Raw genomic sequence first — 17,322 nt, forward strand, 5'->3', positions numbered from 1 at the left:
GCAGGCGTATAACTCCTAGGACTGAAAACACTTCACAGGACCCATGGCCATCCAAAACTCTGTACCTCAAGCCACTAAGCACCAGACACGTGAAACCAGCCTACATTATTGCCTACAGAACCATCAGTTAATACAAGGGAGTCTCTAGGCACTGAGGGAATCGCTATGGAGGTTTCTCAACAAACTGATGTGACATGCTCCAGCTAGACCGCTCCTGGGAATTCACACAAGGAAATCTTAAATCAACACCACATTGAAACCCGGGCATCCGTGTTTACTGTAGTACTGTTTATAGTATCTAACTCACAGAACCAGCCCACTGTCCGGCAACAAACAAGAAAATGTGACATTTATACTTGGTAGAGTTTACTCAACCACAAAGACTTCATCTGCAGGGAAGGATACACCTGAAGATGGCCATATGAAGGGAAACAAGCCAGACTCAGAAAAATGATACTTGTTTCAGTCTGTGTTTGGTGTGAAAGTAGAATGAGACTGTTGATGAAGGGAGGGGCCGGCTAGCAGGAAAGGGGTGGAAGGACGGAGCAAGGGAGGAGGATGGCGGATAGTTGAGGTCAAAGGGTGTGAGGGACTTGAATGAAAACGTCTTGATGAAGCCCATCACTACGTACAGTGAATCTATTTCAACTTTAAAAATTAGGAGTTTCTCTAGTTCAGGAAATTATTTCTTACCTTTGTGTTCTGTTGGCCCTTGTATGTCTTTGTCCTTTTTTCACTATTGTGTGGGGATCTCCTAATCTACTACAGTAAGGACAGAGCAGGTTTTGAACCTCACTGGGGCACAGAACCAGCAGCAGGAAGAATGGAGGTAAGGACAACATTGTAAATTATTGGGAAAAGGCTGGTTCCTAGGATACACCTAGGTTACAAAGACTCAGAAGCAATACTGACTAGACTCAAAGCCTTGCTCCAACACTGGACAAATTGTTTCGCCCCTCTGTGCCTTGGTGTCTTCATTTCTATAATATCAGCAAATGCTTTTTGCTGGCATCTGTGGGGGGATCTGAAATGTTCCCCATAGGCTCAGATATTTGAACACTTGCCTTCCTCTTGGTGGTGCTGTCTGGGAGGTTATGGGACCTTCAAGAGGTGCAACTTTGCTGGAGGAAGTTTATTAATGGGGGTGGGCTTTGAGGGTTTCTATTCTGGCCCCACTTCCTGTTTGTGACTAAAAATGTAATCTCTGCCTCCTGTTCCTGCAGCCTGCTGCCACGCCTCCCCACCATTGTGGACTCTCTCTCTGGAACTGTGAGCCAAAATAAACTCTTGTAAAAGTTCCTTTTCATCATGGCATTTACCACAGCAACAGAAAGGAATCCAGTACCGTGCAAATAAGCCATTTTAAAGGATCACTGCAGACATTGATCATAACAGCTGCAGTGCCTACAGGAATGCCAGTCTTCGTCATAAATTAATTGTTGGTAATCAATACTATAAGAACAGCTCATCCAAATAGCATGTCTTACACATCACAGTTTCATAAAGCCTCATAATTTACAAAAGCGTTTACGAGAGAAGCTTACTTATTCCCAGATCAACCTAGTGATGTTTAAGCACCACCATCCCCTTTGTGAGGAAGATACAGCTTAGCAAGGGCAGTTGCCTGCCTTGGCTTGCTATTCTTTTGGCATTAGAGTTCTGGGATTTTAAAATAGTAAGCAAATGGTTAGTGGGTCTGCATCGGGATTGCCGGCATTCACATTTGAAGAGAGAGTCATTTACCTGAGACTTTGAGAAGCCAAGATTCAATCGCTGGGCTTCACCTGCCTGGGATATACCCTTGGTGGCCACAGCCACCACCTCTGAGCCCTTACGCTAATGGGGCCCTGTTAAGGTTCTATCAGGCCTGGCACGTCAGAACTTATTCCTTGTCTTCTCATCCCGGGCTTATGTCCTTTGCTATATGATACTCCGGAGTCTCTAGAGAGAAGCAGTTTGCTTTCCTAGCCTGGGTCACAGTAACACCCCACAAATGTGCTCAGTGGAACTTACGATTTAACCATCAGAATTACAGAAAGAAGGCAGTTTTAGAGCTGTTAGAGAGAGGTCAGAGGTCACGAGACCTGACTGACACCCCAATCTCCCATGAGAGAATGAAGTGTCCTCTCACATGTTTGTTGAGCAAGATGATTCTTTCCCAGGATCTATCACTGAGAGCCCCGCCATCCATTCACATCCGGCACATCCCCCCACCACTCGCACTAGTTTTAACTTTCAACCTGAAGGGACCTAAAATCATCCGGGCAGAGAATGTGGAGGAGGGACTGTTCAGATCAGCTGGCCTGTGGTCATGTCTGGAGGACAACTGTCTTAACTGATCTGGGAGGATACCTGAAGGTGGATGGAAGCATGGTCTGGGCCCTGGACTGTAGAAGAGCCGAGAAAGCTGGCTGAGCGGTAAGCGTGTATGCCCGCCTTTATTCTCGGCTCCCGATTTCAGACGTGATATAATCGGCTGCTTCAAGTTCCACGTGGCATCACGAGTTTTCCATTGCTATGACTTTTTTTCCCCTCAGGGTATCACAACAGAAATGAAAGCATCGTACAAGCACTGGCAACACAGTCTGGGCAGAGTAGGAAGAAGAGGTACCTTTTCTCAGGATATTGGTTTGATCGGAATACTCTACGTATGTAGGGATCTGCTCCACAACATAGAGGGCGCCTCTGTCGATGCTCTTCTTGAGGGTCACCTTCTTCAGGTCCAGGACCATGTACTGGTTGTTGTAGGTACCTGAAGCATTGGGAGACATGGATATGCCTCAACTGATGAACCACTGTAAGGCTAGACACAGGTACCTTAGGATTACTGTGCAGAACCACTTACCAGAGTTGTACATTGAAAATAGCTGCGACCATTCCTTACCGCCCTGTGCCATCATGTTGGCCACACGGACTCGTTGCCAGGCCAGGAGACTCTCAGGGACCACCAGCTTCAGCAGGGTCTTATTGTATACACTGTTGGTGGTCTGCAGCAGTATCAGGCCGCTGCTGAGAATGTAAAAGTCATCCAGAGACTCCAAGAACCCTAGAAGACAAACACACAGGTCACCGCATATCCACACGGTCCACACGGCCACTGTCAGCATGGCGTTACATACACCGTGGGTCTGGCAGCAGAGCAGCTACGGGCTTCTTTTCTCTCTAGCAGGCTCGCTCTCTCAGCTTTGAGCCAGATACTTGGTAGTTACTGAGCTGCTGCGTACACAGGTGCCAGTAGAACCCGTAGCCTCCTAGATTCTCTGTCAGAAAAAGCCGGCAATCTGAGGTGTGTGGGCGTGTGTGTGAGTGTGAGTGTGTGAGTGTGTATGTGTGTGTGTGAGTGTGTATGTGTGTGTGTGAATTGTGTGAGTGTATGTGTGTGTGAGTGTGTGTGTATGTGTGAGTGTGTGTGTGTGAGTGTGTATGTGTATGTGTGTGAGTTGTGTGTGTGAGTGTGCGTGTGAGTGTGCGTGTGAGTGTGTATGTGTGTGTGAGTGTGTATGAGTGTGTGAGTTGTGTGTGAGTATGCGTGTGTGAGTGTGTGAGTGTGTATGTGTATGTGTGTGAGATGTGTGTGAGTTGTGTGTGAGTGTGCGTGTGAGTGTGTATGTGTGAGTGTATGTGCATGTGAGTTGTGTGTGAGTGTGTAAGTGTGTGAGTGTGTGTAAGTGTGTGTGAGTGTGTATGTGTGTGTGAGTGTGTATGTGTATGTGTGTGTTTGTGAGTTGTGTGTGTGAGTGTGTATGTGTATGTGAGTGTGTGTTTGTGAGTGTGTATGTGTCTGTGTGTTTGTGAGTGTGCGTATGTGTATGTGTGCACGCATATGGAGGCAAGGGGATAGCAGATGTGTGAGCATTTATAAACAACAGACAGAACTAGATCCCTCCTTGGCAAAACTTTGCAGAACTTGTAATTCAGGAGGGTGGGAGTAGGGACCATTGCTAGGTGGTTTGGAATACAGATATCTTCCTTCTTTTTTTTTTTTTCTAATCAGCTCTTTATGTATTTTATTGGAGTCTGTATGACTTTGAAACATGGATGAACCTGCATGTATCAATCTGAACATGGCCTTGAAAGTAGACCTTGGCACCCTCATTCACTGAGTCTTCTATGTGTTGGAGACAGTGTAAGGCTTGTGTTGAGGTCTGTGCTGGGTGAGTGTGGACAGGTGGATCAGACACAGCCAGAGCAGTGGGAAGACAGAGCACTGTCAGCAATTGACAGGGGTCCCCAACTGAGAGTGTTACAGAATGTCCAAGAGCCCAGAGGTAGGCTAGGCCACTGGGAAGAGGCCAGACAGAGTTCGCTTGCTCCTTTTCCTGTGGGTACACAAAATGAGGTACCAGCTATAAGAAAGGGCTTTCACAGACATCGAGTCTGCTGTTGCCCTCACCTTGGACTTCCCAGTGTCTAGAACAGCAGGCAATAGACTTCTATTTGGTAATTATCCAGTCTAAAGTCCTCCATTATAACAGACCGACATAGGCTCAAATGTCTACCTTCTTATAACATCTCCATTCTTTTCGGCATGTCTGAGCATTGTTATCTACACTTTTATTATCTAAACTGTTACTCACTTAACGTGCTGTCTTTGTTATTTATTTATATGCAGTGTGTCACTGTTGTGCATAGATGTCACATGTGTCTCGCACTTGGGCTGTGTCAGACTCAACCGGAGGACAAAGAACAACTTTGTGCAGCTGCTTCTTGACCTATCTTCTTTGATGTTGTTTGTTTGTTTGTTTTTGTCAACTCGACACACACTTGGACGTATGTAGGAAGACGGAACCATATCTCAGAACATGCCTCTGACGATGGCGTGTAGGCACGGCCCCCACACCTGTGGGCATCTTCTTGATTAATGATTGGTGTGAGAGCCCAGAAAACCATGGCTGCTGCCATCTCTGTCCTGGTGGTCCTGGTGTGTGTAAGACAGCAAGCTGACCTCCTCCATGGCCTCTGCTTCAGTTCCTCCCTCCACTTCTTGCCGCAAGTTCCTGCCCTGACGTCCCTCAGTGTTGGACTATATAGGCCAAGAGCTGAAATAAACCCTGTCTTCTCCAAGATGCCTTTGGTCCTGGTGTTTATCACAATGGGAGAAACTCTGACAGTTCTTTCTTTCCACCTTCCCATGGGTCCAAGGTCTGACCATTAGGGCTTCAAGGAAGCACCTTTACCCACCGGGAGACCTTTACCCACTGAGTGATCTTGTTGCCCCTTGGTATTATAGTTTTTGGGTATTTAAATTTTTAAAAAAAGTGTATGCATACAATGCCTGTATATGTGTATGTATACCAAAAACATATATGTGCAGTGCCTGAGGAGGCCAGAGGAGGGGATCAGAACCCCTGGAACTTACAGACAATTGTGAGCCGCCATGTGCACGCTGGGAAACAAACCCAGGTCCTCTGCAAGAGCAGCAAGCGCTCTTATCCATTGAACCATCTCCGGGATCCCTTGTTTTGGTTTGTTAAGTAAAATGTAAAGCTGTGCACATCTATGGGGTACATCTGATGTTTCAGTAAATACACATTGTGAGTGTCTCACTCACTCTTTACTATATATACTACTCAGTATTTTTTCTTTCTACCAACTTCTTTTCATGCCTAAAACATATTGCCCTTTGTATACATCAAATGTCTAAAGAAACAGGAGTTTTATGATGTTCATACCCCCTCCCCAGAAAATGAAAACAAATGCCTTTCTTTTTGTGTTCAAAAAGTACTCATACATGAACCCCACCCGCAATGACGTGTGTCATTGTGTGACCCCTAGGAGGCTGGAATGGGCCAGGTAGGGTTAGAGTCCAGTAGAAGGGTTACATCAAACCAAGGTCTCACAAGCATCCACAGTCCCAGTGGTTCCGTGAGGGAAACAGATCAGGGTTTGAAGAGCATCCTCAGCTACGTGGCAAGTTCAAGGCCAACTTGGGCCACAGGAAACTCGTATCTGCCTCAACAAACGAAAACAAGGAACAAGAGGACTTGAAAGCAGAGAATGTGTGCAGCTCACACCAAACCTGGCAATCACCACTTCACCTCTGACGGCCTGAGACTGCATGACATCATCTGACAGCCTGAGACTGCATGACGTTCAGCTCTCACCATCTGTTTAATGTCCAGAGTTTCAGAGTAAGAATCTTAATGGTAAGAGGAGTGTCCACCGACTTAATGAGATTCTCCAAGGCTCCAAAGCTTACACAAGAGGATTTGGGAGCAAAAGTGAGTTTTCTACTTGTGCGCTGGCTTGACGGCACCCTTGAATGCAATTTTCATGAGTATCCTCTCTGGGAAGACACAGGCTGGATATGGAACAGAGTGTGGGAGAGTTTTCAGGGGCAGATCATCCATTTCTAAGTCCCTTTTGCAGTGCTCAAACTGTACAATCAAGCATGGCCTCTGTGGTCCAGCCCGGTAGAAGGAAGATCTTGCTGGTGGAATGCAGGATTGCTAATTTGCTCCTTGCTGTAGTACCCTCTCTAGACACAAGAGGGCAGGCGTTCTTTTGTGAATGAGTGCCTGAGGGACTCTCACTGTGGGGTAGGGGTCCTTAAGAGAGGAGAGGATAGAAAAATACAGCCTGAATTGATTTGCAAAAGCTACTTGGAGAGCGTGACTCTATACTGTCAAGCTTAAAGACAGCAAGCAAGGGCTGGAGAGATGGCTCAGTGGTTAAAGTGACTGCTCTTCTAGAGGTCATGAGTTCAAATCCCAGCAACCACATGGTGGCTCACAACCATCTGTAAGGAGATCTGATGCCCTCTTCAGGTGTGTCTGAAGACAGCTACAGTGTATATAATAAATAAATCTTAAAAAAAAAAAAAAGACAGCAAGCAAAGAACTAAAGGAGCATACAATCCCAACGCTTGGCCCTAACAGGAAACCTTGGTCCTATCGACCCTAACTTCGAGGCCGACTGCACTGGCAGCTCTGGAAGGCAGATTGTTATCAGAAAGGGGAAAAGGGAGAAACACCAGTGTTTTATAAATGTCCGCCCTCAGATAAGATCCCATGGTAACTTTGCTGCTGAAGTTAAGTAGTGAGCCTTTTCCGTCGTAAATAAAGCACACTTTAAGGGCTAATGAGGTGAGGAAGCAGGGAAAGGCACTTGCCACCAAACCTGAGTTCTATCCCTGGAACCCACGTGATGGAACCAGAGAACCCACTCCTGAGAGTTGTCTTCTGACCTCCATGTGTATGTTATAGCATGCACATGCACATATACTACATAAACACACACACACACACACACACACACACACACACACACTATGCACACACACACACTGGATTTCACTTGAAAACAAGGAACCAAACCGTTGACACTGGAAGCGGTCTGTGATCAATATTGCATTTCTAGTCAGCTAACCTGAAAGGGAGCTCGAGCTATCTTGCTCTCTAGGATGGCACACCCTGTAAGTGGGGTCCAGGGTCTCTCTAACGTCGTGGTCTAAAAATACTAACTGGAAAATCGGAACTGGATGAGGAAATGTTTGTAATCCCAGTGGTTGGGAGGCAGAGGTGGGGGTCAGCACAAGTTTGAGGCCAGCAGGGCTATAAAGAATTCCTAGGCTACAGGATGAGATCCTGTCTCAAAAAAGCAAGCAAGCAAACAAACACAAAACAAAAAAAAAAACCCCAGAAAAATCAAATTCATAACTTTCTTACAGTAATGTTCTATTTTGATAAATGCTAATCTTTTACACTGACGATTTATAAAGTGAACACACTGTACTTATATTTGATAGGGAAAGACAGAGTGGAGGAGTGGGGAATGAATCCCTGTGGACCAGGGACTCTCTGCTGTGCACTTCAGTCACCTGCATCTCAGCTCCTGGTGGCAAACCAGGGTTGCAGTCCACCCTTCCGTCCACACTCCCCGCCGTGCCGTGTGACTGCACCATCTCCCATTGATGCCTCCCTCAAAACCTGGCTGAATTTAGGATTTGTTCAAAGCAGAGAACCCAGGAGACCACCACTCACTTCTGCTTAGTCCTGGGGCCTTGAACTACCTGGAGGAGGAGCTAGCTTGTTCTCTAACACCCTGTAAATGGGGCGGTCCTGGTCATGGCAGTTGATCCAGAACATTCAAGTCAGAGATCTGACAAGCTGGCTATGAAACCCTCAGCCAACCTAAGAGATGCCTAGAGAGACCCACCTTGACAACCTAAACATGCAGTATGGATCATAGACCACTTCCAGTCTCAACGTCTTGGTTCCTTGTTTTTATGTAACCATAGGAAGCAGACGTGGTGACCATAATTCAGTTGCACAATACATTGCCTTGAATCAGCTCGCTTTGGTTTGATTTTTTTTTGGGGGGGGGGTTAGGTTGTTTTTAGCTTGCACTGTGTGTGTGTGTGTGTGTGTGTGTGTGTGTGTGTGTGTGTGTAAAAGACTAATACCCAAAATATATAAAGAACTTGAGAAGTAAGACACAACCAAATATCAAATATCCCAATTGAAAAATGGGGTACAGAGCCAAACAGAATTCTCAACAGGGGACTCTCGAATGGTCAAGAAACTCTTAAAGAAATGTTCAACATCCTTAGTCATCAGGGAAATGCAAATCAAGATGACCCTGAGACTCCACCTTTCAGCAGTCAGAATGGCTAGGATCAGAAACTCAAGGGACAGCACATGCTGGCGAGGATGTGGAGAAAGAGGAACACTCCTCCATTGCTGCTGGGAGCGCACACCTGTACAACCACTCTGGACATCAATCTAGCAGTTTCTCAGAAAATCGGAAATACTTCTTCTACCTAAGGGCCCAGCTCTTCTGCTCCTGGGCATATACCTAAGAGATGCTCCACCGTACCACAAGATCAGGCACTCCGCTATGTTCACAGCGGCTTTATTCATGACAGCCAGAACGGAAGAATGGATAAGGAAACGTGACACATCTACACAGTGGGCTGATATTCAGCTATCAAAAACGAGGACATCATGAAATTTGCAGGCAAATGGATGGAACTAGAAAATATCACACTGAGTGAGGTAACCCAGACTCACAAGGACAAGCATGGTGTGTGCTCGCTGACAAGCGGACATTAGCCATAAAGTACAGGATGCCCATACCACACTCCACAGACCCAGTGACGCTAAAGAAGAAGGAAGGTCCAAGTGAGGATGCTAGAATGTCACTTAGAAGGGGGAACAAGATAATCATGGGAGGCAGAAGGAGGGAGGGAACTGGGTGGGGGAGAAAGATGGGGAGGGGAATGGGGGGGGTTCAGAATCAGATGTGGGGAGAGACAAGAGAGTCCCAGGAAGTCAAGGGAAAATGGTGACTGGCAGGGTTGGGGGGCATCTAGAATGTGCCAGAGATCTGGGATGGGGGAGGCTCACTGGAGCCTATGGGGGTGACTTGGAACCTTGGAACTCATGGAATTAAGTAGCCACCTCCAGTAGCCAGGCAGGACCCCCAGTGGAGAGATGGTGACACCAACGCACCCACAAAACTTTCTACCCAAAATTTGTCCTGTTGACAAGAAATACAGGGACAGAAATGGAACAGAGACTGAGGGAATGGCCAACCAGTAACCGGCCCCAACTTGAGACCCATCCCATAAGCAAGCACCAATCCCTGACACCATTAACGATACTCTGTTATGCTTGCAGACAGCAGCCTAGCATAACTGTCCTCTGAGAGGCTCCACCCAGCAGCTGACTGAAACAGAAGCAAGAGACCCACAGTCAAACATCGGTCAGAGCTCAGGGAGTTTTGCGGAAGTGTGAGGGGGGAGGATGGAGGGCCCTGGAGGAGATAGGAACTGCACTACCCTGGACTCTTGGGGCTCTCAGAGACTGAGCCACCAACTGAAGTGCGTACATGGGCTGGACCTAGGTCCCCCACACACATGTAGTGATGTGCAGCTTGGTCTTCATGCAGGTCCCCCATAGCTACAGTGGGGACTGTCCCTGAAGCTGTTGCTTTTCCGTGGACTCCGTTCCCCTGGCTGGGCTGCCTCAGTGGGAGAGAATGCGTCTAGCAATGCCAGGACTTGATGTGCCAGGGTGGGGGTGGGGATACCTGCGCCGGTGAGTGGGTGGGTGGGGTGATGGGGGAGGAGCTCCACCCTCTCAGAGGAGAGGGAAAGAGGGGATGTAGGGAGAGACCGTGCATGCGGGAGGGGAGCTGGAGGGGGACAGCAATCAGGATGTAAAATGAATGAATGAATGAATGAATGAATGAATGAATAAATAAATAAATAAATACATAAATAAAAGTGTGTGTCTGAAAGTTCCACATGAGATTTTTTTTTCTTAATTTATTATTCTTTGTTTTCACTTTTGAGGGGAGGTCGCATGGGTAAAGGGTGGCTATGGAAAGATGGAGAGATGAGGGGTCTGGGGTGCACAATGTGGAACTCACAACGAATCAATACAAAGTTTGCTTTTTAAAAAGTGTGTGCTCAAGCGTGCTGTGCCCTGCATACGTGGGCCAGAGAGGTCAGAGACTAACCGGAGGGAGTCAGTTCTCGCCATATGGGTTCCAGGGATTGAAGTTGGGCCATCCAGCCTGGCAGCTCGCACCTTTACCTGCTAAGCTATCTTGCAGCCTCCCACCTTACTTTTTGAGAAAGGGTCCCTCAGTGGTTTGGAGCTTGCCAAGTAAACTATGCTGGCTGGCCAGTGAACCCAGGCGTCAGCAGTCCCTGCCTCCCCAGCTCTGGGATTACACCTGCTCCCCACCAGGCCCAGCATTTTTGATGTGAGTTGTGGGAACCTAAGACTTGTTTTTTGTTTTTTTGGTTTTTTTTTTGGGGGGGGGGGGGAAGCACTCTACCCACTGAGAAATCGCTCCAGATAGTTATTTACTTTTTTTCCCCTTTCTGTCCCACAGTCCCACAGTGTGTAAACTACTAAGGAAGGGAATTCTGTCTTATTGACTCATACCTGTCCATTTTGGCATCACAAAAGATACCAAAGGTGTAACACACAGAAGTGCTCAATAAATATCTGTTAAAGTGATTGAAAAAGAAATAGTGAATATTTATGCATAGTGAAATGTTTATGCATCTATGGCACTTGGAGCTCCTTACTCTGGAAGGGTGGAAGTCTTTCTTTGATCTACACACTCCACACACACACACACACACACACACACACACACACACACACACCCCTCAGACAGACAGACAGATGCACACACACACACACACCACAGACAGATGCATACACTCTCTCTCTCTCTCTCTCTCTCTCTCTCTCTCTCTCTCTCTCTCTCTCTAAACTATTTGAAGCTATTAAACAACAAGCCAGGAATCATCTCAGGCAGGCTCAGAACACAGTTCTTTTCTAGCCTCTCACTGGACAAAGGTGATGGGAACAGATGCACAGTCGTGGGAAAGAAGGTGACTCGCATTCACAAGGAAGAAGCTGCAACAGGAACAGACAGTCCTGGGAGCTGTGTACACAGGGAGGAGTTGGGGGATCACTGAGCTGCCAATTCATCCTCTGGAGAACAGCAAACATGGCGGCGGGATTGTTGAGGCCTTGGCGGGGAAAGGGAGGATGCTCTCTGAGCCAGGTGTTGGAAGATGACTAAGACAGGTGTGTCCCTCAGAAGACATCGAGTTCTGGGACAGTGCCAAAGGAGACAGAACACACCCAAAAGGGAGCCTAGAACAACCAGAATCAAGTGCTACAAAATCTGCCTGTAATCCTTTGCAACAAGTGTCCTGCTTCCGCTCTTCTTCCTTCGTCCCCTCCCTAGATTTGAGCCGGGAACTTGGCCCTGTGCCCATCTGCGCATGGTTTGTATAGATTTTACAGTGTCTCCAAGATCAAAGAGGTAACATGAAATTAGTCAAAGTAATTATGGTTTGTTGAAATATTCACAGCATACATTTATTAAAGAGACAACTTTAAAACCTAGGAAAGTAACCGCATTATGGACCTCGGAGACTGACTAAACTCTCCCGGGGCTGGGAGCGTTGGATTCCGTTTTCACCTGTGTCTATTGCAAACCTTGTGCCTTGGGGACTACAGAGGCAGCTAGTGGCTCCAAGCATGGGCTCCGGTCCCGCACATGAACATCGCCCAGGAGCTATTCTAAATGCCCCTGCCTGGGAATAAGAAAGACATCTTCTCGGCCAGCCAGAAGGCTCGGTTGGTAAACACGCTTGTTACACAAGCCTGGTGGCCCGAGTTTGATCCCTGGAACCCATGAAAGGGTGGACAGAGAGGACAGATCATACCACATTGTCCTCCGACCTCACACACTCACTGTGGCACTTAAAGATGTATTCCTATGGGGTAACACTCTATGTGGACTTCCAGTAAACTCGCCTGAGAAACTTCAGGGGAAATTACAGTTCTGTGGTTTGTGTTCATGCGGAGACCCACTCAGAATGTCGCAGAAAGCCTCCACTACAGCTCGAAGCCTCAGTCTCACCATTACTGGGTTCAATCAAAGACGCTTTGAGTGGGTTCCAGCTTTTGTCCGCGAGCAAATGTTCCTCACAACCCGAGGCTGAGTTCATGGCTCCCTCCCCTGTAGCTATTTCTGTTCAGTGCAAACCGAGCCATTTCAGAAACAAGCATAGTCAGATCTACTGTGTCCGAGCCCAGGACTCCGGTTTGAATGACATGGATGTATATCCTGTTTAGCTTCTCGCAACCTACTTCTGTCTTTGAGGAATCAAATAAAAACACCATTGGTTGTTTTTGTTTGGTTGGTAGAAATTAAAAGGCCTACTCTGTATAAGACAAATGTTCATCAGCAGGTCACAGAGCCAGGCACACAGTAGGGAACCAGAAAATACAGATTCTCCTTTCCTTCTTACTCTATAACAGAACAACACAAGCAAGGGCTATAGCAGTTGCTTTCAGCCTTGAATGTGGTCCAATCTCTCAGGCTTGGCGGGTCCCATGTGTGCCACTCCACCCCCACCCCCACCCCCTTTCTTTATTCTTTCCTTTTACTTTTTTTCTTTTTATTGAGACAAGGTCTTACTGCGTAGCTCTGGCTGTCCTGGAACTCAGTCTGTAGAGAAGCTGGCCTCAAACTCACAGAGATCTATCTGCCTCTGCCTCTCTGCCTCTCTGCCTCTGCCTCTCTGTGCCCCTTTGTCCCCCTCCTCCCCACCCCTGCCCCTGCCCCTGCCTCAGCCTCCTGGGTGCTGGCTTTAGAGGTGTGGGCTTCAATGCTACTTCTAATCAGAATTGCTATGAAGGTTCTAGAAATACCCAACTGTGGGAAGAAACTGAACAGCGGCCCAGCGCTGGTTAAGCATGAGAGGAGCGAGGTTTCCTTCCCTCGGGGTCCTCACTGCTCATCACACCCTAGGCTGCGATCCCTAACATGAAAAGTTTGGAGTCCTTAGACCTCCTATCTTAGATCTTGCCTGTGTATGGAGACAGGGTGAGAAAAGAATCAAGGTGAACCGAGACTTAAGCCTTACCAGGATGCCTTTAAGAGCAGTAAGGAAGCCAGGCGTGGGGGCAGACCGGTAACACCAGCACTTAGGAGCTAGCGCAGTCGTAATGGAGTCTCCAAAGGACAGAAGAGATGGATGGGAAAAAATATTTGAAGCTGTAAGTGCTGAAAAATCTTGAAAGAGGATTAAAAAAATATTATTTTACGAATCCTATAAGCTCAAGAAGCTCCATGAGAATACATACATAGAAAACAAAAACCACCAGTCATATAGACAGATGGGAAATGATGGCAAGTTACTTCAGCCTTATAGATGTGATCCTAATTCATTAGATGTCTGAATAAAAATATATACATTATGTGTACACACATTCACATTGCACACACAAACACATTACACACACACATACATATATATATATATATATATACATATATATATATATATGTGCACAAAGAATGATTACTGTTACAGATCCCTATCATTTATTCACTTGGGTTGAGACAGGGCCTCTTGTACCCCATGCTGGCCTGCAACTCATACGTAGCTGAAGATGGTCTTGAACTTCTGATCCTTCTTCCTCTGAGGACTAGTGTTATCACCAAAACCCAGTTTATGTGGTGCAGGGGGGTTGAACCTAAGACTTTCAGGCACTTTGCCAACTGAACTATATCCCCAGCCCTACCTGCGTTTTATACATATAATTAAATATTAACTTGAAGTGAAGTGTGAACCAAGGAGATATGCTACAGTCCCTAAGCAAGCAGAGAAAACGAGGATGCACTGCAAAGAAACCAACCTAGGTATTAACCACAGACGTTTCTAGATGTGCTTATGTGTCTGAGTGCTTGCCAGCCTGTGTGTGTGTGCACCAAGCCCACGCCTGGTGTCTGCGGAGGTCAGCAGAGGATATTAGATCTGAGGCTGGAGGTACGAGCTGACACACTGGTGCTGGCAACCAACCCTCTCCCCTTTGCAAAAGCAGCAAGCGCTCTCGACCTCTGAGCGGTCTCTCCAACCCCAAACAGAAGCTAATTTTAGACCGTTGTGTTAAAATGCGTATAAGGAGGAACAGAGAAACAAGACAGATGAAACAAAGAAACTAAGTATCAAGACGGCTGGCTTAAGTCCAAATACATTACGTTAAATATATGGGCCAAACAGGACTGTGCTCTTGATATGTCAAAATCAGTTATCTGAGCTTGTAAAGTTAACTAGAAGGAAAAGGTGATACAATGGAAACAATAAAGAAGAAAATTGACAAAGAATAGGAAACAAATTAATGGAACTCAGGTTTGGCTTTTGGGGGGAAAAAAAACAATAAAAACTAATGCATGAGATCAATGCAAACCAGCAAGGTAATGAGGACCAGGAACAACTGCCCGTCCTACAGGCGACAAAATGTCAGGGGATGCATTTAACTTCCATTCAAAAAACCTTAGAACAGGAAAGTATCCTTAAAGGACACAAATTCAAGAATTAGACCATTAGGGCTTCTATCGATGAAGGAAACTAAGTTCCTGAGAATGTTCCAGAACCATTCCATGCCTTAATGACTTCACTGGTGAACCCTATTGAACACTTAAGGGAGAAAGCTCACACCAGCACTTAGGAGCTCCTTCACGACATTTAAGAGGAAGGACAATTTTATGTTCAGGACATGCTCACCCTGCTGCTAATGCTATTGTCTCAAAAGGAAAACACAGCAGTATCTCTTCTCTTGGATATAGAAAACAAAAGCCCTTAAGGACACATTGGTAATCTGAAATAAAAGAAATAAATTGAATTGTTGGGCTAATGCTATTGCTCACACGCTGTGTGAAGATTGTCTTTGTATCATTCCAAAGCTCTGAGTCCTTGGTGCTGTTATTCACATATTTTGTAAACACTCCCCCACTCGCTTTCTGATTGGCTTATTACAAATCTGGAAGGCCTATACCAATGGAGGACAGAATGGACGGGACTTCAGGCAGAGACAGGAACTCTGGGAGAATCAGGTGTGGGAGAATTCACCAGTCAGAGTGGAGGAAGAAGCAGGTTGGGACTAGAGATTTAGAGGCAATGAACCATGTGGCAGAATGAGGAATAGAATAATTAGATTAATGAGTTACAAGAGCTCGATGGGAACAGGCCTAAGGGAAGGCCTTAAGCATTCGTAATAAATAGAAGCCTCTGTGTTGTTATTCTGGACTTGGTGGGCATAGAAAGCCCTGTTTTGAATAATGAATCATGGTTAGGATTAACCTAGACATGTTAAACTGGCTTAATGTCAGGAAATCAATAGACACAAATCAACCACCATGTTCATAAAAAAGAAAAGTCATATGCTCCTCCCGAAAGGGGCTGAGGAAGGATTTGGTAACATGAAACATAAAAAACATTTGTTGACAAAATCTCCCAGCAGAGTAGGAGGGGAGGACATTAGTAACCATCGTAAATGCAAGACAGAAAGTCCACAGCTGGGCTGGAGAGATGGCTCAGTGGTTAAGAGCACTGACTGCTCTTCCTAGAGGTCCTGAGTTCAAATCCCAGCAACCACATGGTGGTTCACAACCATCTGCAATGGGATCTGATGCCCTCTTCTGGTGTGTCTGAAGACAGCTACAGTGTAATTATATCTAATCAATAAATAAATCTTTAAAAACCCTGCATCTTTGTTTCCTGACAGCAAGTCTGCATCAACCCCAAGATCTTACCCAGATAGCCATGGGAGAGAGGACATCACAGTCACACAGGGGATAGAGAGAGAGAATTTCATTCAGAGATGACAGTTCCTTGTGGCTATAAAAAAAAAAAAATCCCGAGGAATCTACAAAATCTATGAAATAAATAATTCAGGGAAGTCTAGGGCTGGAGAGAAGCCAATTCATGGAACTCAGAGCCGCGTTGGTAGGTAAAGATACTGGCCGCCAAGCCTGAAGACCCGAGTTCTAGCTCCAGACCCACGTGATGGAAAGAGAGCATTAATTCCTTCTAGCTATTCTACACACACACACACACACACACACACACACACACACACACTCACACACACACCTAACACACACTCACACACACACTGACACACCCATGCTCACACCCACACACACCCACACACACATGTACACACACATACCCACTCACACCCACACCCACTCACACACACTCACACACACACCTACACCCATACCCACACACACACTCACCCACACCCACACATTCACACACCACACACACCCACACACCCACACCCACACACACCCACACACCCACACACACACTTACCCACACCCACACATTCACACATACCACACACACACTCACACCCACGCACACATCCACACACAGACACACACATACCCACACACACCCACACACACACTTACCCACACACACACATTCACACACCACACACACACTCACACCCACGCACACACTTACCCACACCCACACATTCACATACTACACACACACACCCCCCACACATCCACACACCCACCCACCCACACACACCGACACCCCCCCACAGACACACACATACACACACAGACACACACACAGACACACACACACACCGACACCCGACACCCCCCACCCCCCACACACAGATGCACACTCACCCCCACACACACACATTCACACACCACACACACACACACCAATACACACACACAGACACACACACACAGACACACACTCACCCACACCCACACATTCACATACCACACACACACCTCCCCACACACAGACACACACAGACACACACACTGACACACACACACACGTAGCATGAGAACACTGCACCTATAGTGAAGACAGAAAGGTCTCCGTGAAGTAAAAATGACAACTATCACCAGAGGTCAGGCGCTGCACACCATAGCCACGTTTCACTCTAGCACTCTGGAGCTTATGGTAGGTAAATCAGCCTGGTCTACATAGCGAGTGCCAGGCCAGGCAGG

The 17,322-nt window shown here is 46.7% G+C and overlaps 1 protein-coding gene across 1 annotated transcript in view; it reads right to left on the bottom strand.

Annotated features, from left to right (window-relative positions):
* The window catches only part of Plbd1 (phospholipase B domain containing 1), a 56,287-nt gene that overhangs the window by 2,257 nt on the left and 36,708 nt on the right, over positions 1-17,322 (bottom strand). Inside the window, exons 7-8 of the mRNA NM_001013927.1 lie at positions 2,846-3,046; positions 2,612-2,752 (exon numbers count right to left, since the gene is read on the bottom strand). Of these exons, the coding sequence (NP_001013949.1) occupies positions 2,612-2,752; positions 2,846-3,046 (342 nt within the window). The remainder of the gene's footprint in view (positions 1-2,611; positions 2,753-2,845; positions 3,047-17,322) is intronic.

This window comes from Rattus norvegicus, chromosome 4, assembly GCF_021556685.1.
Source record: "Rattus norvegicus strain SHRSP/BbbUtx chromosome 4, alternate assembly SHRSP_T2T, whole genome shotgun sequence".
Classification (NCBI taxonomy): domain Eukaryota; kingdom Metazoa; phylum Chordata; class Mammalia; order Rodentia; family Muridae; genus Rattus; species Rattus norvegicus.